The sequence below is a fragment of the Staurois parvus genome, unplaced genomic scaffold (assembly GCF_062004578.1).
Source record: "Staurois parvus isolate SC_StPar_1 unplaced genomic scaffold, SC_StPar_1.0 ptg000562l, whole genome shotgun sequence".
NCBI lineage: Eukaryota > Metazoa > Chordata > Amphibia > Anura > Ranidae > Staurois > Staurois parvus.
This window is the reverse complement of record NW_028318358.1, coordinates 3650477-3677234: the sequence shown is the minus strand read 5'-3', so window position 1 is coordinate 3677234 and position 26758 is coordinate 3650477. Positions and strand designations below refer to the sequence as shown.

General features: G+C 42.5%; 1 protein-coding gene across 1 annotated transcript in view; it reads left to right on the top strand.

Annotated features, from left to right (window-relative positions):
- NCKAP1L (NCK associated protein 1 like) overlaps nucleotides 1-26510 on the top strand; it is a 294538-nt gene extending 268028 nt beyond the window's left edge. Inside the window, exon 31 of the mRNA XM_089691400.1 lies at nucleotides 25606-26510. Within this exon, the coding sequence (XP_089547526.1) occupies nucleotides 25606-25725 (120 nt within the window). The 3' untranslated portion in view covers nucleotides 25726-26510. The remainder of the gene's footprint in view (nucleotides 1-25605) is intronic.
- The last annotated feature ends 248 nt before the right edge of the window (nucleotides 26511-26758 follow it).

Here is a 26758-nt window from a genome sequence, read left to right as displayed (position 1 = left end):
TGACCAGAGACTGCAGACCGTGCAGGGGATGACTAAGACTGCAGACCGTGCAGGGGATGACTAAGACTGCAGACAGTACAGGGGATGACTAAGAGACTGCAGACAGTACAGGGGATGACCAGAGACTGCAGACAGTACAGGGGATGACTAAGAGACTGCAGACAGTACAGGGGATGACTAAGAGACTGCTGACCCTTTGGGAAGGGAGGGGGAGTGGGTAGCTGAATTTGACAGGTACCCGCTCCCACTTCCACGGAGTTATCCTCCCTTTAGTGTGGGCACCCGGCTGTCAGCTGGGTACCCAGTGCGCATGCGCGAGAAGCGCTGTGTTTTGTGATTGGTCCGGCATCCTCTGGGACCTGTCATGTGTCCCAGAAGATGCCGTACCATTCTAAAGTGCAGCGCTTCTCGCACATGCGCACTGGGCACCCAGCTGTCACAGCCAAGAACCCACACTAAAGAAGCCGGCGCGGGAAGATTGCGCAGCACTGGACCGAGGAACAGGTAGGGTTCTACTGCAGAGAAGAGCTGAGCGGCCGGCCCTAGTATTCTGACCGGCTGCACCATATTTGCTCTATAAGACGCACTGAAAATTTCCCCGTTTTTTTGGGGGAAAAAAGTACGTCTTATTGAGTGAAAAATACGGTAACAGCTCTGATCATCAGATGACAATCCACTGATCAGAGCTATTCAACTAAAATGTGCCCCCCCCCTTCCCCTGCTGCTGCCGCTAATCCACTGGGATTCTCACCCCCATCACCTACAATTCTCCCTTGCCCACCTCACTAAACCTTGTAGCATCCATTTTTCCTTCCCCCTGCCTCCCCCCACACCCCCTTGCACCGATCCTGCCTACCGTCTCCTCTTGCAGCTTCAGACTGGTTTCCCTCCACTGCCCACCCGCTGGCTTTCTATGCTGCTGGGGAGCGGCAGATTAAAAAAAAAAAAAAAAAAGCGCATGCCCCTGCCACAGTTCTGACCCCCTCCTGTAGTGTCCCCCACCCAGCGATCCTCTGTCAATCTCATTGCAGTGCTGTCAGCTGGCTTTTCCTCCCTCTTAGGCATTCCGTGCATCTCCATGCAGGCTGTTCCATTGTCAATTGGGATGCAGCGACTGCTTGGTCTCCTGTTTGGACTCGCTGCTCCCAAGTTGACATCCAGGTGCATGTTCCTGAGTTTAACTGTCGGGGCCACGCACCCACATCCAAAAGAATCTCAGGTTGGGAGGAGCAACAACTGTCTCCCTGCAGCCGCTGCATCCCAATTGACATCAGTGGAACTGCCTGCATGGGGATGCATGGAATGCTTAAGCATCTCCATGCAGGTAAACATGGCCCTCCATGGGCATACACATTAGTATGCCTCATGTGAACAAGGCTTTTGTAGGAATTTAGCAGGAATTTTCTAAATTATGTTGTGTTTGTGTCCACTAATAATGATTTTATGGTATTTTTAGTGAAAATAACAATTTGATAAAGATTTGCGCAATTATTGCTGGGCTTAAAAAATCTGTAGCACATTTTCTTTATTCTACATGTTATATGCTTTCAGAAAACATATGGTGAAGTGAAAAATTATAACCTCCAGATTTTTTGAGTAAATTGTGTTTATTTACAGTTTTGTGCACCTTCAGTTTTTACCATCTCACAAATTTAAAATGTACAAACATTTGTTATTGATTAACTCTATACAGTTTACTTTTTATATGTAGTAGGAATTTAGCAGGAAATTTGTAAATTTTGCTGTGTTTGTGTGTGCAAATAAGAATGTTTAGCGGAAAAATAGTTTTCATAACATTTTGAGCAAATATCACGTGGCCTAAAAAAATCAGTATCACCTTCCTTTTATTCCACTGGTCATGTGCTTTTAGAAAATGTATGGTTTGGGAGGTAGTTCCCAAATGCTGCAAGCTGTAAGGGGAAAAAAAAAACCAATGGAAAAATTGCAACAATGGTCTGGCCACCTGAGTTTAAAAGTGGAATGTAGGGTCTGGCAGTGAAAGGGTTAAACTGCATGTAGCCTCTGCTATATACAGTGTATGGTGCTGTGTTCCAGCAGTGGTACAGGGACTTTCCATCAGCTGTCTGAACAAAGTTGAGCCATTCACAGGAATCCTTATATTGTTTATCATTGAATTCAAGGCTTCCTCTAATTGGCTGAGGTAGAGAGGCATGCAGATGATGTCATAATCTCCACAAGACGTCTTGTGAATGGCATAGAAGCACTCAGCTAGACTTGATTTTGTTCAGTAGCATACCAAAAGTACCTGTACAGCTGTTTAGCACTGAGTTCAGGAATGCAAGACTTCCTTGGATTGGCGGGGCAGACTTGATTTTATCTCGGCAGTAGACTGGAAGTCCCTGTACAGAACACAGCACTGTATACATTCAGGGCTGCTGTTAGAAACCACGGGCCCAATACAGCCAAATAAACACAGTTTACTATGCTTCAGTTAAGAATGAACACAGTGAGTGATCAATACTGATCATTCATTGATTTCATTCAGGAAAGGAAGGGGCTGGTAAATGTGACATATTCACTGGACCCTTCCCCCACTTTCCATCATGAAGGATACTATTGTGTGCTTGCAGCTGCCACTGGGAAGCAAAGAAGGGAAGCTGGAGGCACTGCGAGGCTGGGGGCATACAACATATGGCGCACAGGGAGGGTGATGGGTGTGGGATGGGGGAGCTATTACTAGAGCCTATTCCCTATATGGCTCTCTCTGCAGCAGCTGAAAGTCCAAAAAAAAAAATTTAAAAACAGTCAAAAATATATTATATCAACAAAACATGAAGCTGCAAAATTTCTTTTCATTTGCAAAAATAAGTGCTAGAAGATGACAAACATAAATTAACTGTATTAACCAATCTAACAGAAACAAAAAAAAAAGACAGAGTTACAAAACTCCACAGTGATCAGCAGCTGCCAGCTAGTTTGCAGTAAAGGACTGAGTCTGAGAAGAACAATGACAAGCAGCTCAGCTGCTACACTGGCCCCAGACACCCGGCATCTTTATCTGTCCTTTCTTCCTCCTTCTCTGCCGCTCTTCCCCTCAGCTGAAGGGTCATTCATAATGTGGCGGCGTACCACAATCAATCAGTATCTGCTCCCCTCACCCCGATCCTCCTCCTGACCCACCATCCTCCTAGGCTCGGCTCACCTCTGATGGCTCCTGCCGGGGTGCGGAGTCCAGGCTGCGACTCTCAGTGAGGACAGGCGACCCCCCCAACACTACACAGCTTCCCTCTCATACACATCAGGTCCTGATCATCCTACTCACATAGTGCAACCAGAGCACACCCCTGCCTATTGATTGGCTCCAGCTGTGTAGAAGATGGCAGAGCCAGCACTGGACATGTCCCATTCGGTCACTAGCTGGCTCCCTGTAACAGCTGGAGGATCGTGTGTGTACCAGAGATGTACGGACCGATCCTCTGATCAGAGACTGCTGACCGCCTGGGGTCCTGGGCTAATGTCATCATTTCCTATTCTAGGGGGAGCCGACACTTCACTGCTACATGGAATACTGTCATGTATATACAGGTGAAACTCGAAAAATTAGAATATCGTGCAAAAGTTCATTTATTTCAGTAATGCAACTTAAAAGTGAAACTAATATATGAGATAGACTCATTACATGCAAAGCAAGATAGTTCAAGCCGTGATTTGTCATAATTGTGATGATTATGGCTTACAGCTCATGAAAACCGAAAATCCACAATTTCAGAAAATTAGAATATTGTGAAAAGGTGCAATATTCTCGGCTCAAAGTGTCCCACTCTAATCAGCTAATTAAGCCATAACACCTGCAAAGGGTTTCTGAGCCTTTAAATGGTCTCTCAGTCTGGTTCAGTAGGAATCACAATCATGGGAAAGACTGCTGACCTGACAGTTGTGCAGAAAACCATCATTGACACCCTCCATAAGGATGGAAAGCCTCAAAAGGTAATTGTAAAAGAAGTTGGATGTTCCCAAAGTGCTGTATCAAAGCACATTAATAGAAAGCTATGTGGAAGGGAAAAGTGTGGAAGAAAAAGGTGCATAAGCAGCAGGGATGACCGCAGCCTGGAGAGGTTTGTCAGGAAAAGGCCATTCAAAAGTGTTGGGGACTTTCACAAGGAGTGGACTGAGGCTGGAGTCAGTGCATCAAGAGCCACCACACAAAGACGGATCCTGGACTTTGGCTTCAAATGTCGTATTCCTCTTGTCAAGCCACTCCTGAACAAACAACGTCAGAAGCGCCTTACCTGGGCTAAAGAAAAACAGATCTGGTCTGTTGCTCAGTGGTCCAAAGTCCTCTTTTCTGATGAGAGCAACTTTTGCATCTCATTTGGAAACCAAGGACCCAGAGTATGGAGGAAGAATGGAGAGGCACACACTGCAAGATGCTTGAAGTCCAGTGTAAAGTTTCCACAGTCTGTGTTGATTTGGGGAGCCATGTCATCTGCTGGTGTTGGTCCACTGTGCTTCATTAAGTCCAGGGTCAACGCAGCCGTCTACCAGGAGATTTTGGAGTACTTCATGCTTCCTTCCACAGACGAGCTTTATGGGGATGCTGATTTCATTTTCCAGCAGGACTTGGCACCTGCCCACACTGCCAAAAGCACCAAAACCTGGTTCAATGACCGTGGGATTACTGTGCTTGATTGGCCAGCAAACTCGCCTGACCTGAACCCCATAGAGAATCTATGGGGCATTGCCAAGAGAAAGATTAGAGACATGAGACCGAACAATGCAGAAGAGCTGAAGGCCGCTATTGAAGCATCCTGGTCTTCCATAACACCTCAGCAGTGCCACAGGCTGATAGCTTCCATGCCACGCCGCATTGAGGCAGTAATTGCTGCAAAAGGGGCCCAAACCAAGTACTGAGTACATATGCATGCTTATACTTTTCAGAGGTCCGATATTGTTCTATGTACAATCCTTGTTTTATTAATTGCATGTAAGATTCTAATTTTCTGAGATTGTGGATTTGGGGTTTTCATGAGCTGTAAGCCATAATCATCACAATTATGACAAATCACGGCTTGAACTATCTTGCTTTGCATGTAATGAGTCTATCTCATATATTAGTTTCACCTTTTAAGTTGCATTACTGAAATAAATTAACCTTTGCACGATATTCAAATTTTTTGAGTTTCACCTGTATATGTACTAAATGGTCATGTGTGTGGACAGGCTGTGAGACAATTGTGCAGAGTAAAGATACCATCATTCCCTTTGTATGAGAAGAGTGGGACTCTGCAGAGAAATTAAGAATTCATACAAGAGGTCCATAGGCCACACAGAGAAAGAACCAGCCTGTGCTGCGCCCAGGTTCCCCTAGGTGGCAGTGCTCCCTAGGCGGCTGCCTAGTTTGGCTAGTGGAAGCACCAGCCCTGGTGGTACCCCCTTATCCAAGGCCTTGTATACAGTATGTAGCTGATGGGCTGACACTAGACTCATCTTTTATTCCCCATTCACACCTGAGTGTTTTGCAGCTTGAAGCTCCAAAATGCTCAGGGAGAAAAAATAAATTATTCCCTATGGAGATAGTTCACATTTCTACTCCAAATCACCTGAAGCCAAAAGCCTGAAGCTTAAAAATGTTTTGGAGTTACTTTTTTAGCTCGATTCAGGCAGACTGGTGCACTTTTTTTTCTCCATAAACATGCATTGAAACATGCACTTTGAGCATTTTTTAGTGTTTTCTTGCGTGTTTTGAGCATTTTTCTGCTCAAATGGAATAATTAAAAAAATAAATAAAGAAATAAATATTAAATAATAGATAATGATAAATAAAAAGAATAAATAGATAATATATAATAATTAATATATCAATTAATTAACTAACCCCTTAATCCTAACCTGATCTGATTAGAGGGCTTTGGGATGCATTTAGAGAGTCCAGGAACCACTTGGAGAACAGGAGTGCCTGGCCAGTACAGTGTATGCCTGGGAAATGTTCTGTGAATGGGGAAACAGGACTGAGAACTTTCTATGACTGCTATGACAGAGCCTGGGAGCTGAACTGTACTGTGTGTGCCCAGAGAGTGTTATGCGGGAAGCCTGTGTTACAGGGTTCAGGGCTGCAAGAAGCTACAGGACTGTTGTTGTGAGCCGCTGACAACATGCTGTTGCCAGAGGATCTTATCTGCTAGGAAAAGTGTGCTGCATCTGAATTACATGCAGAACTGTGTGCAGGGACCAGGCTTTGGACTGCTGCTGTGCTGAGCTCTACTGTCTACAATGAGGGAGGAGAGACTTTGCTTCCATGCATTCCAGTTGCTTACAGTGACCACGTGTTCCAGCTACCTGCTAAAGCTGCAGAGAGCTGGCTTGAGAGGGAGGACCCTTTTGCCAACCACCAAGGGACCCCACAGTCAGTCAGTGGTGAGAGGCTTTCAGCCACCATCTTGTTTACTGAGAACTCCAAAGCAAGGACCCCATTGCCGGCAGACTCTACATAATCTCACTGGCCAGTGGTTAGGAAGGGCATCTCTGCATCAGGTAGTAGGTAGGCTGTATTGCCTTTGCAAGTGCCCTTGTGTTGCTGTACTGTGTTGGATTGTCATTAATCTGCAATCACAATCCAGTATCGCTCACTAGCCCTGCCTAGTGTAGGTTTTTGCACCAGTTGCTTCCCAGGCAGAGGTGTTGAATGAACAGTGACACCCTGTGAATTGTGTCAAGGTATTGTGCCAAGGTATTGTGAACAAGGTATCAACATTGCTATATCTTAAACTATTGTTAAATAACCCATTCCTTTCCAGGGCATTGCCGATAAAAAAAGCCCCTTTAAACCTTCAATGTGTGTCAGTGTTGTTGGGTTCAGGAACGGGGTGCATCATCACAGGTGCAGAGCAGAATACAATACAATTCAGCGGCTCCTTTGGGAGTGAGCACTACAAAAGTGAAAGTGACCATGGAGTTACACTTTAAATTCCTTTTGGTCCTGTCAATTTCTGCTCCTCCTGAGGCCTTCTTTTAATATGGTGACAGGGCTTTTCCACTGACTCTCAATGCTGAGACAGCAGTCAACATCTTCTGCTGGTTGAGTTACAGCTTCTTTAACCATATTGCAGCTAAAACCTGCTTCATTAATGCTATTTGCAACCTAAAAGCGGAGTTCCACCCAAAAGGGAAAGTTCCGCTTTAATGCTTTGTCCCCCGCTTCCCCATTAAGGATTGGCACCTTTGGGAGTGGGGGGGGGCAGGTACCCAAATTTGACAGGTACCCACTTCCACTGCGATCGCCTAGGCGACTATGGGGCCATTCACAAAGCACAGCGCTTCTCGCACATGCGCAGTGGGCACCTGGCTGTGAAGCCGCAAGCTGTCACAGCCGGGTGCCCACACTGAAGATGCCGGCACCAGGGAGAGAAGATGGCAGTGAAATCAGTGGTGGTGAGGACACTGCTGGACCGAGGGACAGGTAAGTGGCTGTATTTTAAAAGTCAGCGGCTACAGTTTTTGTAGCTGCTGACTTTTATTATTTTTTTTTTTTCAACAGACCTGGCCTACAGGAATAATATCACTGAGACAGGAGCTATGATGTACTAGTGACATTAGAGTGGGTACATGTAGACAGGAAGTGCCTCAAGGGACTGAAGTCGATCTGTAAGCTATGGACCTGTCAAAACTATCAGCGCTGCTTTGCCAGCACTAAGAACTAACACACTGGCCATGGTAGAACTAACCCTGAGTATGACTTCACCTTTCAGCCACAAAAGCAATCACTAACCTAAACTTATTGGGGTTGATTTACTAAAGGCAAAAAGGTTGTTCACTTTGCAAGGGTATTTAGTGTATTTGCCCATAGTATAGCGAATTAAGTGAACCTCTGCTGAATTCATCCAACCATGTGCAATCATAAATGTATTTTTTTTTTTTTACCTTTTCATTACATACGATTGGGTAGTCTTTGCAAAATGAAAGTTTGGCACAGTCACTAAGTTAAAGGAAATTATCTTCCAAAAAAAAAATTTGGCTTCCAAAGTGAACAGCCTGTTTGCTTTTAGTAAATAAACTACATTTTTTCTACCTTTCTATCAAATGTTACAAGAAACCACATGCAATTGTGCTCATGTCATGTCATGTCTACCAGACAAATGTGATGCACTTTTTACTGGTCCTTTTCAAGTAGAACTATTAACAATTTTGCTGCAACTAACCTTCTAATGTGCACTCAGACTAACCCTGTATATACTGACTTCTGCCTTTAAATGTATTTTTAACTTAGAAATCAGTTATGACAAGACCTACTACCAACACCTGTACTTATCGCTAGTATCTCTATGATCCACTCTCTTTAATCTAAATGTCTATAATTTCAGAGTTTTAATAATCTCTGAAAATATTTTAGAGATGTTTATCTTAACTCCTTCCTCCTTAATGATCCTATTGCTACAATGACTATCAAAATGTATATTTGCTTTTGTGTCACCTGACATACTATAGCTGTATCACAAACCATACATATAATATTCTACACTGTATGAACTATTATTAGGCAAGTTGTGTTTTAAAAATGAATTTCATTATTGAACAACTACAGTGCTCTTGGTGAATCCAAAATGTTAATAAACCTCAAAACTGAATGTTTAAGAAAGTAAAAGTGAGGTTTTTGGCTCTCTTAGGACAATATCTATGTGTGCAAACTTATTGGGCGACTATTTTGGGCAGAATTATTATGCAACTAAATGAAAAATGAAAATTTTTCCATCTCACTTGTTAGTTTTCATCTGTTAAAGTGATAATAATAAACAAACAACTCAAAATTTAAAAACAAACATTTCTGACATTTAAAAGAAAAAAAAATTCAGTGACCAATATAGCCACCCTTCTTTCAACAGTCATAAGGCTTCCATTAATGTAGTCGATCAGTTTCTTGATCTGTTGTCGAATAACTTTTTGTGCAGCAGTAACCCCAGACACTGTTCAGAGAGGTGTTCTGTTTTCCTTCACTGTAAATCTCCCTTTTTAGAGGGGAGTCTTCTTGAAAGGTGCAGACTTTTTCTTGTACCACTGCTTGAAGAAAGTGTCTTCTAAATACTGGCAGTAGGTTTGGGATTTGATTTTGAGCCCATCTTCAACACCAAAAAGGTCCAACTAGCTCATCTGTAAAGATACCAGCCCATACCAGTACCCCACCTCCACCTTGTCGAAGTGGAGCTCTGTGCCCGGTACTGATCCAGCCATGGGCCCATCCATCTGGTCCGTCAACAGTCAGTATCATCTCATCAGTCCATAAAACCTTTGAAAAATCTGTCTTCAGATTTATTTCTTGGCTGCATCTTGATTTTTCAACTTATGTGTCTTGTTCAGTGGTGGTTGGGTTTCAGCCTCCATTACCTTTGCCATGCCTCTAAGCACTGAACACCTTGTACTTCTGGGCACTCCAGGTAGGTTGCAGTTCTGAAATATGACAGCACTGGAGCATAATGGGTTCCTGATAGCTCATGTTTGAGTCTTCAGAAATACTTGGTAGTTAATTTGTGTCTTTTTTTCTCAACACCTTTCTTGCAACCCTGTTGACTATTTGCAACAAAATGCTTGATGGTTCTCTGATCACGCTCCAATATCATAGACATTTCTATGCTGCATCGCTCTGAAATACTTTTTACAATTTTTGACTTTTCAGAATCAGTTAAATCTCTTTTTTGGCTCATTTTGCCTGAGGAAAAGAAGCTGCCAAATAATTATGTACACCTTGATATAGGGTGTTGACCTCATTAGGTCACACCCTCCTTCATTACACAAATACACATCAATCCAATAAGCATTCAAATTTATACAGCTTGGTGTTGGACAATATGCATACAAATTATTTGGTCAAAATACTCACTTGCCTAATAATTGTGCACACAGTGTGTAAATCCCACTAAATTTAATGGCTATTTTTGGAAGTGTGCAGGTCTCGCTCTGGCTGCACTGTAATATATCTACATCGATACTTATTTTATTACTTGTCAAACTGTAAATACTTTTACCTCATCCTGTCTGTTTTTAAACAACACTTAAGTGTCTCTGCTGCTAGGTTACAATGAAGAATGTTTCAGACAGGATAAGGTTAAAAAAAATCATCTCAGTGTTGAAAATGAATCAGATATATGGAAATACTCTGACATTTCTTCCAAAGTATCCAGGATGCTGCTAGGAGACAGAAGGGAAATGTTCTGTGCTGAAGTAAAAAACATGCACATTTTATTGTGCACGGAGTATCATATACTATAATTAGGAACACTGAGCACATGCATTACTTAATAATCCTAAGAGCCCTCTCAGACAATGGTCTTCCACATGTGATACAGGATAGTTAATACAGTACACATAGAAGACATGCACATGCGTCATTTACAGAAAAGGATATAACAATGCATGATATATTAAATGGAAACCTGGAGGGGAAGCAAGGTACTTTCTATATATGGTAAGGGTCACCATATTCATGGGCATGGCTAAAAATTACACTTGATAGCAGAACTCTTGATTTTTTTAAAGCTTAGTATACTCAGCAAGTGGGCATTGATATTATAATTTAGTAGCTGGTCTGGGAAATTTTAAATGAAAATGGCAATGACCTCATCTCTGAGAATCAGCAAACATCACAAGCCAAGAGGTCTAAGGAGAAATAACAGTTGGACATATATGAATCTTGTCCATTCCCCACAGTTTCCTCTGAAGCTGGTTCCATAGGCATCTAAGGTTGCTGTTTGAAGCTAATTCACCCATTACTGTGAATTAATTCCTCTAAAAAAACAGCTAATGGTCAAAACTTATTTGTTAGAGGGTAAGCTCAGATACACATACTGATCACCCTTCTCAGTGATATGAGGGAGAGAAATCCAAAGCTCAGAATGGCAGGCTAATGAATAGCATGATTACTCCCAGTGCCAACACAAAGGCACATGGTAGTGTGTCACCAGTCTAGCAGTAGAAATGTGCATGTGCAGTTAGTTGCTGCGGAATGAGCTTTAGGTTTTCCCTTACTCTTGCCACATAACTGAAAAGGTGAGCAGTAGCTTCATCGATGGCCCTAGGATTTCTTTTGTTGGACTGAGCAAACAAATGCCCTTGTAATAGCGGGGTTGCTGAGGTGGAAAGATACTAGTACTTTGGTAATTTTAACAATGCTGAACAATATAACTGGAGAATATCTTAATAGTATGGTTGTGGTTAAGTTTAAAGGCCAAGGTCACCTTTTCAGGCAGAATTTAACAATAAATAGAAGCTTTTTATTTTATTACAGGTACTTATATGGTGCAGTCAATTTACACAGCTCTTTACCTATATTGTACATTCACGTCAGTCCCTAACCTGAAAGGAGCTTACAATCTAAGGTTCCTAATTCACATTCATATACTTGTGTGTGGGAAGAATTACAGGCACAGGGAGAAAATTTAAACTCTAGGTAGGTAGTGCTTTGTTTGGGATTGGAATCAACGCTCCTGGTACTACTTGGCGGAAGAACTAATCACTTAGCCGCTGTGCCTTTTCTTATGGTCTTTCTGCCCAAGCCATCCCAATGTTCTGATCTCTCACTTACCTAGTCCATGGTAGCCTTGCTTTTCAAAATTTTAAAAGATGGATTCTGAGCCCTGGCTTCCTATAACAGTATGTGAACATCAAAGAAACTTCACATACCATCATGCACTGCCTTACTGCAGCATAGTCTAGGGCATGTTTTACCTCTCTGGACCATGCCTCCCTCATTACTGGTTTTAAAAAGCACTACAGCACTGGGCTTAACTAAAGTAGGGACGATATAGGTGGTATAAATCTCATGGAGGTGGGCAGGAGCTGCGTGTAATTTAATAAGGTTGTCTGCTGAAAAACATCCTCAGTCTACTAACAGCTCTGGCATCCTACAGGATGGCTACCAGGTAGACATGGAGGAGTTTTTTATAACAGAAAGCAGAGGCCAAGGTGATGCCTGCTCCAGAACATAGGGACAGCTTTTCCTTTTCTGCAACAGAGGTACATTAATGGTATATTGGTACACAGAGAGAGAGAGAGAGAAAGTACTTTAGCCCTAAAGGCTAAGTTCACCTTTTTTTCCCCTAGAGGTAGGGTTAGGGGACCTATTAACAAAAGTTATGGTTAATCCTAGTCTTCCAAAAAGGTTATTGATCAGAATGAGGGTTATGGTCAACTAATGTTCCACTAATGATGGATTGTGCTCTATATATTCATAGGACATATAGGCGCAGCAAAAATTGCCTGTTTCTTTTGTCAAAAATGTTTGCACAGCATCTATGCTAGCTTTTAAAGGCTTTTAAATCAGCATACTGCTATGGTGGGTCTTTTTAGATTTCCTGGAACCTGTCAGGAGAGTGTAAACACTCCTGTTCTTTGACAGCTGCTGGTCTCATTCCAGCATCCTGGTTTTGGCTTTGATGCTTTTTCCCTGTCTGTCTCTCTGCAAGGTAATAGATGTGGCCAGTCTCTGGGTGGAGACCAAACCTGATTTAAGCCAGCCAAGCCTGCAGTCTCATGCTTGTGATATTGCTTTTAACATATGCTGCAAGCTACCTGTTTGTCTACCCTACCTTTGGATTCCCTCATTGATGACCTCGGATTGAATATAGAGTATTCTCTGAACGCTGCCTGCCTTTTAACTAAGGATTGACCCTGACTATTCTGAACCTTGCCTGCCTTGTAACTGGAGTGTCATTGAACCACTCTGCCTGTCTGCCAACTGTAAGTACCTGTTTGCTTTGCTTATTTCATGCCTGCCCCAGCGTGGTAGTCAGCTATAGTGCCTGACCATCTGTGTTAGGGGTAAACAGTACATTATCACAAGCCTTTAACAAGAAATTATTTTTCTGTGAAGATGGACTCTAGAGGCTCTTTTATTTACTAAGATTTGCAAAATGACACACCAAGTCCAAGAACTGTCTGTGCATGTAAATGCACCTCCAGTAACGCAGGAACCAGAGCCCAAGGTTCAGCTGCCTGATTGTTTTTATGGTGGCCTCCATATGGTTTTCCAACTTTAAAAACAGTTGTATGCTATACTTTAAGCTTAGGCCATGCTCTTCTGGTTCTGAAGTGGGTTGACTTGGTTATTACATGGTTGCAGGGGGACCCCCAGTCTTGGGCTTTTTGTCTCCTAGAGAAGACCCAGCCTGAGGGTCAGTTGAAGTATTTTTCAAGGCCCTGGTTTTCCTCACTATTATGATACTGACTGTGCCCACTAAGCAGAAACTAACCTTAGGTCACTATATCAGGGTAAATGCAGTTTTGAACAATACTGTTTTGATTTCCGCCGCTGGGCACCTGAATGAGGGTGAAATGACCCAGCTCTAAGAATCCAGTTCAGGTTAAGCTTATCAGACTACCCTGAACCAAATTTGCCATGGAAGCCATGGAAGTCATCATCTGTATAGACAGGCATTTCTGGGAAAAGCGTACTGAGAGGGATGTTTCTTTAGCCCCTGGTATGCTGTCCAATTCTTCTTCATAAGACCTTCCTGAGCCCTCTCAACCTCTCCAGGAACAGGAGCCCATGAAAATTGGTGCTACTCATTTATCCTCTGTAACAACCACGGCCCCTGTGTCGCCAGCTTCCCCAATAAGCTAGGAAACACCTCTAGTCTAGTATGGGTGGGGTCTGTTTTTTTAGACTATTTGTTCCCACACAAATTCGTTTTGCCACATTCTGTCGTCACCTCGGTTGATTCTGGTGCTGTTAGCAATTTCATTTATAGCGACCATCTACAGATTCCCTTGACTAAAGTGCACAAACCCCTTTTAGTCTTAGCTGTTGATAACTCTCCCTTGTCCATGGGCCTGGTCACCTTGTGCACTGTACTTATTACTCTGACCATTGGGGAATTCCATAGCGAGACAATCAGCTACTTGATAACATCTCCTGCCTATCCCCTTATCTTAGGTTACCCTTGGCTTAAACTTCAAAATCCACACATAGACTGGGCTACTGGAAAGATTAGATCATGATCCCAGACTTGCCACCAGAACTGCATTAAAACTGCTGACCAGTTGCCTATTCGTAACTCTTGTGTGGCTAATACCAATCACTTGCCTTTATTACAGTCCTATTCAGAGCTTGATTATGGTAACTTTTCCAAGTGTGACTCTACATTACTTAACCATTTGCCTTTTTATGACTCTGTTGTAGTAGAAGATACTGACAAGTTTATTGAATCCTCTACAGGCCACCTCTCCAGTCACAGTCTGAATCTTTTCCTCCTAGAGACTGAACTTACCCACTGTCTCGCAGCTTTGAGCCCTGTTTGATAACTATAAATATTGATAAATATTTTACCTCCAGCACAAATAATAGGGGCCTTTTCACCTTACCTTTTGTACTGTATTTTAAATGCTTAGTCTAGTGCTCCTCCCAATTTACCTCCTGAAAAACTGTTTGTTCCCCTCCACCTTAGGCTTAAAGTGCTTTCATAAGCACATGACGCTAAGATGGCCATGGGCTTTGGCGGCCCTTTCTCCAAAAATCCAAATTAAAAGGTATGCGCTAATAACAAACTTATACAAAAGTGTATATCATCATTCAAAAAACATTAGTGTTTTAAATAAATTATAGTGTCCAAACATAAATTGGTGTCCAAAAAAAAATATATATCTTCAGTGACTTGAACCAATTGTGAGAAATCCACCACCAAAGGAGATTAAATGAACTCACCAGAGCTAATGGCTGGTCAGATAATAAACCAGCAACAGCGCTTGTGCTCTGGGAGCAATGAACCCGATGTCCAAATAGATATGGTGATGTTTCAGATACTTCCAGATAATAATAATCACAGCCAAACAACTTTGCAGCCCAAGCTCTTATGATGAACTTCTCCACTCTTTCTCAAACCTCCATGAGAGCATGCAGTACACTCAGGGACAAAAAAGAGAACATAATGGTGCAATACGTTTTTTTCATTTATCTCTTTAATAAAAAAGGTATAAGGAAACTCACAAACAAGGTGTCCAACAGACACCAGCTTCAATCGCAAAAAAGGGTTGAGATACAGTTAACGCTCACCGCGGATCTCTCCCATACATCACAGACCAGCAAGGCTCTCTAACGTCCACATCAAGTAGGCTACGCCCAACCGGTTTCGTCACACCAACGTCATCAAGGGGCGTCGGTGTGACGAAACCGGTTGGGCGTAGCCTACTTGATGTGGACGTTAGAGAGCCTTGCTGGTCTGTGCTGTATGGGAGAGATCTGCGGTGAGCGTTAACTGTATCTCAACCCTTTTTTGCGATTGAAGCTGGTGTCTGTTGGACACCTTGTTTGTGAGTTTCCTTATACCTTTTTTATTAAAGAGATAAATGAAAAAAACGTATTGCACCATTATGTTCTCTTTTTTGTCCCTGAGTGTACTGCATGCTCTCATGGAGGTATGAGACAGAGTGGAGAAGTTCATCATAAGAGCTTGGGCTGCAAAGTTGTTTGGCTGTGATTATTATCTGGAAGTATCTGAAACATCACCATATCTATTTGGACATCGGGTTCATTGCTCACAGAGCACAAGCGCTGTTGCTGGTTTATTATCTGACCAGCCATTAGCTCTGGTGAGTTCATTTAATCTCCTTTGGTGGTGGATTTCTCACAATTGGTTCAAGTCACTGAAGATATATATATTTTTTTGGACACTAATTTATGTTTGGACACTATAATTTATTTAAAACACTAATGTTTTTTGGATGATGATATACACTTTTGTATAAGTTTGTTATTAGCGCATACCTTTTAATTTGGATTATTGTTGCCAAAATTTATTTTGGGTGGGATATGCTGCTGACACTTTGGTGTTTTTTGTAAGTGGCGCTTTTTTCTTTTTTAATTTGGTATTGGTTGTAACTTTCTCCAAAAAGACTCCTGTTCCTATGTAAAAGCTTTTAAAACGTGTGCTCGCTGTAAGTCCTCAAAAGTCGAGCCCCCTGGATTGTCCCTAGACACCCTTGCACGCACATCCAGGCTAACTTGTCCTATAGTTCTGCTATAAATCTGTATTTGGTGTTTTCCTTGTATATGTAGTACTACCCCCTTAGGAGTCATTCAAGATTTGGGTCCCCCTATAGTCTTGCACAGCCAGGCAACAAACATTTTCTCAAACTTGCACTACGGATACACTGAAAAGTCCTTGAGCTTGTTTTGTTTTTGTTTTATTTAGGGTATTGAACTTAAATAGGGTAAGGGGTGTATAGAATGCCCAAGGAACAGTAAACTGAGGACAACTTCCTGACAACTATGTACGTCCAAGGATAGAACTTCTCATCTTGGAGAACTCTGCAGCCTCTCCTAGTGTACTACCCCAGAGGGCTCCTCTTCTCATACAGCTATCTGGAGGAAATCCCTGAGCAAGGGGATCCAGTGGCTGCTACTTGAAAGGTTTACCAGTCCCGGGTATGGAGCTAGTCAGGTTTCCCACTAGAATGTTCTCCCCCCTTATCTGGCCCAGGGAGTGTAGGATTACTCACTCAGTCCTTTTATTTGAGCTAATGGGTTGGTGGCTGCCTTCAGGCCTTCTGCTGGGCTCGCTCCTTCCCTGGCTCCACAGGTGGTCCTCACTCTGGGGCCTGGTGAGGCTGAGTGATCCTCCTTTTCGAGTACTAGCCTGTAGGTAGGCCCCTTCCCTCTGGGCCCCCTCCCAGGCTCCTACTTCTTAGCCTCTCTCACATCTTCCACCAAAACTCTCCTGCTGCTGAGCAGGCTCAGTCACACTTAAGGGCTGCCCTGGCCCCATGCCAAGCCTCCTGCTTGAGAATTGGCCAGAGTCCTCTAAGTGTGCAGGCCAGCCCCTCCTCACCCCCACCCATTGCCTCTAGAATCTTCTCCAAGTTTCTAGAACAGGGGAAGGTATCAGAGAACTGACCTGCAGAACCTCTCAGCACTGACCTAAAGTTGACCCTGCTGACTATAGCCCAAGCTGCTACTCAGCCTCTCTAACTAAAAAACCTAGCTTGCTCCCCCTAGCTAACTAGAGGGGCGCTACATATATTTTTGAAGATAGCTGAAAAAGTTCCATAAATTTGCCACAGAACTTCGCTTTTGTCTATTTTCTCATACAAGACTGGGTTAGCTTGAAAGGCTACAGACATATGAGGAGCATTCATGTCGAAGTTATACATCTGACAAAATCTTCTCTTTTCCTATTCTTCCAAAATAAAACGGATAATTAATTTCCAATAAAGTTAAATAATTTAAGTATTTTCTGTTTGCTTGGTTAGGTTTGCTCAGCAAAGCCAATTACATAGCTAATTCGGTGTGGGTGTTTTTTCAGCACTCAGAGCTGATGTGCACTCGCTGTGACAGATGTAATGAAGTTTGGACCTATTTTTGAGCAGCTCTGTATTATCACAGTGGGGATGAGAATGACCAAAGCTGTCTAAATCAATACATGTATTTACCAACCCTTGCTTCATTTGTCTGTCTATGAAGACACATGATAATTCCTATTACCCATTTACTCTGGAATAAACATGGTCCAGAGGGAAATATAGTGGATTCTCATCAATGCATAGCAGGGGCTTCATATTAAGCACATTCTATCCTTGCAACAATTATTATTGTCTCATTACTCGGTATTCCATTCATATGTCAAACTTATAGATGCTTAGTTTTCCATCTGTACAATATGTTTTCTATAACAGACTTCTGTTGTTGACTAAAGAAATTATATCTTCAGTTACTGCATCATTAAAGTGAAGAAATATCCAATCTCTGGGCGCTAGCTTCCATGCATTACTATTGTAGCACATTCGAAATGAGGACTAGTCCCAAAGCTGCTCTGATAAACTTTAGGAGTATTATGTATTTTGTCTTGCATCATTAAAGTCAAACCTAAAGTACACAGATGATAGATTACAGCGCCTGCTTACCAGATAGATTTAGGCAGTACAGTGCATGCTCGGTGGTGCTACAAAGTGTAATGTAAACCAATGGAAGGTAAGTTTAAACAGCAACTTAAAAATTAGATTGTGCCCTTTTTCACAGGTCTTGGTTTGTACAGTTCTAGCACTAACTGACCTGTGTCCTTTCAAAAGTGTCAGACCATCCATCAGTGGCACTACAGCATTAACCCCTTGCCTACCAGGCACTTATACCCCCTTCCTTACCAGGCCAATTTTCAGCTTTCAGCGCTGCCGCACTTTGATTGACAATTGCGCCGTCATGCAACATTGTACCCATATGAAATTTTGATCATTTTTTTCTCACAAATAGAGCTTTCTTTTGGTGGTATTTAATCGCCACTGGGCGCTTTACTTTTTGCGCTATAAATTAAAAAAAGTGCAAAAAATTTGAAAAAAAAAAAAAAGTTTATTTGTTTCTTTTATAAAATTTTTCAAACAGGTATTTTTTCTTCTTCACTGATTTGCGTTGATGAGGCGGCACTGATGGGCACTGATAGGCGGCACTGATGGGCACTGATAGGCAGCACTAAAGGGCACTGATAGGCAGTACTAATGAGGTGGCACGGATAGGCGGCACTGATAGACAGCACTAATTAGGGGTCATGGATAGGCGGCACTGATATGCAGCACTGATAGGCGGCACTGATAGGTGACACTGATTATGGGTACTGATAGACGGCACTGACTGGCATCACTTCTGGGCACTGACTGGCGGCACTGACTGGCACAACCCCTGGGCACTGACTGGTGGCACTGACTGGCAGCACTGCTGGGCTGCACTGGTGGGCGGCACTGGTGGGCACCACTGGTGGGTGGGCACAGGTGGGTGGCACTGGTGGGCACAGGTGGGTGGCACTGGTGGGCACAGGTGGGTGGGCACAGGTGGGTGGCACTGCTGGCACATGTAGGTGGCACTTCTGGGCACAGGTAGGTGGCACTGCAGAGTGGCACAGGTGGGGGCACTGCTGGGCACAGGTGGGGGCACTGCTGGGCATGGGTGGGCGGGGCTAGTGGGCGCACTGCTGGGAGGAACTTGCGGGGGTCACTGCTGGGCACCGATCATCAGGGCACTGATCATCTCATCAGGGCACTGATCATCAGTGCCCTGATGATCGGTGCCGATCCCCGCTCTGACAACTGCCGGTTCTCGGCAGTACTTTCCTCACGATCTGACAGCGTGAGGAAAGTGCAGCCGAGAACCGGCACTTGCATTTTCCTGTGATCAGCGTGTCATTGGACACCGCTGATCACGTGGTAAAAGGCCGGTGGGATCGGCCTTTCACCACATCTCGTGATCAGCTGTGTCCGTAGGACACAGCGATCACGGAGATCGCCGGGTGCGCGCCCCCTGGGGCGCGCAGGAGAGCGCGTTCTGGGAGGACGTCATATGACGTCCACCCAGAACTAGCCGTCCGCGGTGCAGCCGTCATTCGGCTATGCGCGGTCGGCAAGTGGTTAATAGAAATGATACAAATTTTAACAAGGCCACCTTGCTTCACACAAAGGTTGCATCAATTGGTTAGGAAAGACAAAATATTACATACATAACCAGGGCTTGCCCAGGTTCGATCCATCTAGGGTTTGGCAAATCTTGTTTGAAATTCAGCCATTTATAGGGCTAACAGGAAAACTAATGTAAAAAAAGGCATGGGAAGCGGTACTGCCAACTAAGGAGGGGACATGTATCTTTGCAAAAATACATATTTAAAAATACCGGGGATTTTTTCTATGACTTTGAGGACTACATTGAAGAAACAATACTTTAAATAACATGCTTGGGAATGCCTTAAAACTTTATGAGGTGTTAAGTAAAAATATGGTTTCACAGCTATTCACAGCAACAGCAGTGCATATTAGGCCTCAAAATTATGTTTTTTTTCTTTTACAATTAGCTCTGTTTACATACAAAAACAAAACCCAGTCTGACTCATTTCAGTTTGGAAAAAAGCTTTTATGCACGTAGTTTTAGCAGGATTACATACTTTTTCACCAAGCAGTAATATGCCATGGTAGACATTGGACAGTATTTCACACTGGCTGTCTGTTCTTTCTAATACAAAACTGTCCTGCCACTATCCAGGACTCTTATTAAGAATAAAGAGACCACATATAATGCTATTCTGAGTCCATGGCTTTTTTTGTGCCCCCTTCAATAGTGAGCAGACTGGTTTATCCAAAGGCCCTTGTATTGGTCCTTCTAAGCTTGCTGGCCAAAGTTCAAAGGATGTGTAGTGCATTAAGGTTTAAAAAACCTCTCCCAGGAAAATTAATCAGGACCACACATCTTGAACCCATAGGATTTGCCTGAACACATGGTAGCAGTGCACCCGAACCTCATCGCTAGTAACATATTTTCTTCCAAGGATCAAGTCAGAAAGACCCGCATATGACTACCACTAAGCCTGTTCAGGACCAAAGTATTACATTATTACATTAATTGGCCCTGCTTCTAATTATAGTATTTTACTGGAATTAACCTTTTATTTCACTAACTATTCTAAGTAAACTCCACATGATAACTCCACATGTGGGATTTGTCCTGCATAGGTTATGATTTTTGTTCCAGACCTGACATGGCAAAATACTAAACTATGCATAACCTATTAACCAACTAAAAGCTGAAATACAGGAAGTTATAAAAGGCACAAATTAAAGCAGCTCTATAATAATTGATACATATTTACATGTAGTTTTTATACGCAAGTACCTGAATTTGACTTGGCATCAGCCTCTTGCAGTCTATTGTACATTCTGTATAGCAGAGCTCAGAGGTGAGAAGAGGCACAAGGAACAAATCATGTTTGCTGCAGTGCAGGGAGCATTAATGATAGGAAGGGAGAGCAGAGTGACAGAACTATGGGCATATCTGTGTGCTGCTTATCCTTTCAATGTCTGGTCACTGGGTGGGGAAGGACCTGTAATTGAATGTGAAGCTGCAGCATCTTATAGGACAGGACTGTGCTTGAGGCAGAGCTGTGTAAGTCTCAGGAGTAGATGTACCAAAATATAAAATCTTGGGGTTAAAATCTTTTTCAAGTAATTACAGACCTGTTAGTTTAACTTCTATAGTTGGGAAAATACTGGAGAGTTTAATGAAAGACCACATAGATGAGTTCTTGCTGGAAAAAAAATATTTTAAGCAACAGACATCATGGATTCATGAAAGGCAGAAGTTGTCAAACAAATCTGATTTCTTTTTATGAGGAGGTGAGCAAAACCTTGGGCAGAGGGTTGTGGCGGTGGACGTGGTATACTTGGATTTTGCAAATGCGTTTGACACAGTTCCCCACACACGGCTAATGTGTAAGGTAAAGTCTACAGGCTTGGAAAAATCCATATGTAAATGGATAGAAAACTGGCTAAAGATCGTATTCAAAGAGTAGTGGTTAATGATTCATACTCTGAATGGTCTAGGGTTGTCAGTGGTGTACCCCAAGGTTCAGTGTTGGGATCCTTACTTTTTAATATATTTAGAAACGATATAGGGTCTGGGATTATAAATACATTTCAGTCTTTGCAGATGAGACCAAGCTGTGTAGTGGAATAATGTCCTTACAGGATGTCTTCAACTTACAAGCCGACCTCAATGCACTGTGTAATTGGGCAACTATGTGGAAAATGAGGTTTAAGGTTGATAAATGTAAGGTTATGCACTTGGAGGCTAAGAATATGCATGTATCATACATACTGGGGTGCGGGGGAATCGATGGTAGAGAAGGATCTGGGAGTTCTGGTAGATAACAAGCTTAATAATGGCATGCAATGCCAAGCTGCGGTTTGTAAAGCGAGCACAATCCTCTTTTATTAAAAGAAGTATAGACACCACAGAGAGAGATATCATTTTACCCCTGTACAAATCATTAGTAAGACCTCATCTGGAATATGCAGTTCAGTTTTGGGCACCAATTCACAAAAAGAACATTGGGGAACTGGAGAAAGTACAGAGAAGGTCAACCAAACTGATAAGAGGTATGGAGGAGCTCAGCCATGAGGAAAGATTAGAGGAACTGAATGTATTCTCTCTTGAGAAGAGGAGAGTAAGGGGGGATATGATCAACATGTATAAATACATCAGTGGTTCATATAGTGAACTTGGTGTAGAGCTATTCACCCTGAGGTCAACACAGAGGACAAGGGGGCACTCTTTACATCTGGAGGAAAAAAAATGTAATCTCCAAACATGGAAAGGTTTCTTCACAGTGAGAGCTGTGAAAATGTGGAATAGACTCCCTCAAGAGTTGGTTCTGGACAGCTCAGTGGATTGTTTTAAAAAAGGCCTGAATTCTTTCTTGGATACACAGAATATAACTGGATACTAACATTCATAGATAAAGTTGATCCAGGGAATATCCGATTGCCTCTTGGAGGATCAGAAAGGAATTTTTCCCCTGCAGGAGCAAATTGGATCATGCTTTGCTGTTTTTTTTTCCTTCCTCTGGATCAACTGTGGGTGTAGGATTTTTTTTTTTTCTTAATGGTTGAACTGGATGGACTTTTGTCTTTTTTCAGCCAGACTAACTATGTAACAAATCGTTTAGCAGGTATAACACCTTTCATGTATATACTGCTTTTGTTTATTCAGTTATATGCCTGGGATTAAGCTTTAAGACATATATTTTTGCATGTGTGCAATAAAAATATATGGTTAAAAAAGAGATAGTGTTTGTCGGTGGAGTCCGTGTGAACTGAGTTCAACCATAGGAATCAGTTATGTGCTAAGAAAGGACAATGAAAGATCTATCATTGGTACAGAATGCTGCTGTGTTCTGACAGCTGTCACAATACTACCCATGTTCTAGAGCAACAGACACAGTAATCACAGCCACTCTTCCTCATTTTTTATTCAAAATAAAGTGAGATATCACAAAACCAGTTGTAACACTCATGTTAAGTATAAATGAAAAAATCTAACTGCGGGCAGCTAAAAAAAAATGCAAGTGACATGCACTGATCTATCTTCAGGAACTGATGATCTACGGTAATTCAATGTATGTTTTTGTACACCACAATGTGTACACTTTAAGGGCTCTTTCACACTAGCTTTTCCCTTTGAATAGCCATTCACGTCTATCTTGGACCAATATGCATATGCCATACCTGTGTGACCACTGTGGAAGCAGAGAATAACTGTAATAGTTTATGTTACTACAGTGTTCGCTGCTGTCTTCCATGTCCCAGGCTGAGAAGCTGTCCTGCTGCTTAGTGACCACATGGGGTCGCTTGGCATGGGCACCTTGCATTGTTTGCAATTAATGCAAGACATTAATCTCTGATTGGATGAGGTGAATAGGTGGAGCGGTGATATCATGTTCCCCACCTTGCCCAATCAGAGACTGCTATGTATTAAATGAGAAAAATGCAAGGCATTTTGTGACTGCCTTCATTCTAAGTGAGTGACCCCTTGTGCTTACTATGCAGCAGGGCAGCCGCATGGGACCTGGAAGACAGCAGCGATCACTGTAGTAGCAGAGACTACTACAGTGATTCCCTGCTTTTACAGTGGTCCCACAGGCATGGCGTATGCATACTTAAGCTGGGTACACCCTCATTTTTTTATTCATCTCAGCATGTTGAACGAAAAAAACCTGACAGATCGCTCTACCAACACAAGCAATGTTTTTGTTATTTTATTGAATTCGGACAGCAGGGATGGCCAACCCTTAAAGAATTCATAGATCAGCTCTTGCAGCCATTGGCTGAAAGCACTGATTGGAAGCTGGTTTACCAGCATGTCCCTTTGACATAAGCTGGTCTGATTACCACCTTTTGTCAGAGCGACAGCTATATACAATGACCGAAAGCTGGCCGGTTCCTGCTTAACTGGACAATTTTCTGCCAGAGTGTAATCAACTTTACATTGGTAACTATGCTATAAAATCCATACCTGGAGTTCAGCATTAGGCAATGCAGCTTGGTCCAGAACATGCCCCAAGCTGTGAATGGTCAACAATGTAGCACAATGAGATCATCCTTGTGTAATTCTTTTCTGTAAGCATGTCCACAATGTTAGATAAACAGTACAGTGCAAAGCATTAGGGCTCGTTCACACTTGGCTGTTTTACCAACGCTTGCCAAACGCCCCTATAGCGTTTGGCAAGCGTTGGTCCGGCGTTTGCGGAGCGGTTTTTAACGCTCGGCAAACGCTCCGCAAAAGCCGCATGCGCGGTTTAGCGGCGGTTGCTAGGAGTTTGCTGAGCATTAATAATGCCCCACAAACGCCCTGCAACCGCGTCGCAACCGCAAGGCGTTTGCGGAGCGGCACCATAGACGAGAATAGGAGGCTTCAAAGCCTCCTGACTCAACCAGAGGCGTCCGTTTTGCTGCGACGTGACGCAAACGCTCCCGTTAGAACAGCACCATGTGCTGTAATGTGCAGAATTGGCAGAGGCGTTTGGGAAGCAGTAAAAACGCTTCCCAAATGCCTCTCTGCTGCCTGCACACAACGCTAGTGTGAACGTAGCCTTAGAGACCTGTTTGGGTCAAATTGCTGCCTTTCCTTCTCCCCAACGGGGAGTTGTGCTTCAAATTAAATGTATGTGCTGCCACCCAACCACCAGACTGCCCAATACAGGAGACAGAGGAACAAGCCCACTTAACTCATGTGACCATGACAATAATTTCTGCAAAAATGTATGTATGAGATATGTGGACATTTTTAAATATTATTGCTGCAGGGGATCCAGGGGGTTGGGGGACTAGGCTGCAAATTGGGAGCATAAAGTGGAATTGAGTTTTAAACTATCTTTTAATTTGCCAGCATAAATATAATTCTTCTAGGGTTCACACCTTACAGCATAGTTAACAAAAAAAGAAAAAAATTGCATCAAGTAACTGCATTACAAGTCATTGCTAGCTTGTTTTGTAACAGTAAATTGGTGCAAACGGATTGGCTGGTGCTTACAAGGAAACCTCTGCTTGTCCTCTCTGGGGGCAACTAGAAGTTTTCAATTACATCAGTTAATCTGATTACTGGCAAGTTGAGTCTCTTAAGGACTGGTAAAGATTTCTCTCCATGGTTTAATTGTTCTAACTTCTATTTGATAGAGCATGTGTCATGAGAAATGTATGGGGCTAACACTAGTGGCTTCCTTTATTTTCCTGACTATTTCGCTTCACAACTTTTGGGTAGGGGACCTGAAACAAGCACACTTTAAATGAGTGTCTGAAAAATTTCTGAATTTCTTATCTCTATAGCTGTTCCAGCTCAGCAATTCATGAGGCATGCAAAGCAATGGAACAGTGTAATAACCAGGAAACTAACATTCTCAAAAAGAGAGGTCAGAAGTGGTAGACTACCTAATTTTAGTGATGTTATCCAGTTGTCTGGTTGTCATACTGATCTAATGGCATTGATACTTACTAAATTACTGATCTGCAGCACGTAGTCAATTAGCTCACTACCCAGCTCTGCATGCTTATGCAAGGTTGCTTCTCCTACTCTTGGCAACTGAATGGATTGGCAGATTTGAAATAAAAGTGAGTATGTGGTGCTGGGAAAGTTGGCTTGAAGCAAACCACCTGGTATGGTCTGCATGAGTTTATGTGGTTGCTGGTAACAGGTTTCCTTTAATCCATTAATGTTAGATTTTTTTTGTAATTTGTCCATAAGTATAATTCTCAATTCCGTTCATGGCCAGTGGTGCACTATACATTTACTCCTGTGCTTGTCCAGTAAGACACTACACATTAACGTTTCCAAATTAAGTGATCATATCATTTTGTTTCTTACAGATTGTTGAAGAATCTTCATTTTTAACTGTGGACATGCTGGAATCCTGCTTTCCTTATGTGTTGCTCCGAAATTCTTACCATGAAGTCCATCGCACTTTTCCAACTATGATAGCCTCCTGATTGCATGTGCCATTATTTGCTTGATGAGAGCAAGCACTATGCGAGTGTAGAAGGCAGTGTTCATGACTGTCTTGCCTCCACTCCACCTTCCCAGCATGTATTAGATGAAGAAATGAACAACAAGTACCAAGTCCTGGTACTTATAAGAAAAAACTGCCACTCAGGTTAATGTGATCAGCAGTGCCATAAGGTCCATTTCTACATTCTTCTGCAGCAAGTTTGTGGAATAATGTTATCATATTCTCTATAACTCCCACTGTGTAAGAGCTGGAATGATTATTTTGCTCTATCACTTTTAATAACAAGCCAGCCAAAACAGTGTTTTCAGCGAATGTTAAGGCAAAATAATAACATCGGAACACAAAGGATTCTGCTGCCAATTATAACCGCCTGCAGCTAAAGTAAATCACATACTGCATTGCTTTTAAAATGCCAAAGTTGTCCTTGTTTTCTTGTATTCTCATTTGTTTTTCTGGACACTTCACTGAAATCCGACTTGCCCAGCCACATTTACTAAATAATACACATTGTACTAGCGCAGAAAAGGTGCAGGAGAGATCAATGATGAGATGAAGTAGAAAGTGGCATTTTAGGAAGGCAGAAATGTCACCGCTGTTATCAGGTTATTATTGCTGTTCAGTCATTTGTTAGTGTGCATCATTGCTACATTTGACTCATGTTTGAGATGTTTTTTTCACCTGTATTCGCAAGTACTAACCTCGGAAGGCTGTCATAAAGTGTTGTCTTGCATCATCTGTCTAATAGTAAAATATTATTCTGACAAAGTGGTTTATTTCTTAATTTTTTAATATAACTTCACATGTATAAAAATAGTGATAGAAATATGTGTGTGGCAAAGAGCAGAGGATTAGCTAAAATACTCCTGGGTCTAGTGGATCATACGAAATACAAAGACCTTTGAGGGTCTTGTTCTTTGAGATAAGTGTTGATAAAATGAGATAAAGTTTCTTCCTTTTCAGAAAGCCTTAGGGCTTGTTCACACTTTGTGTAATGACCTACATTTTCCTGCACT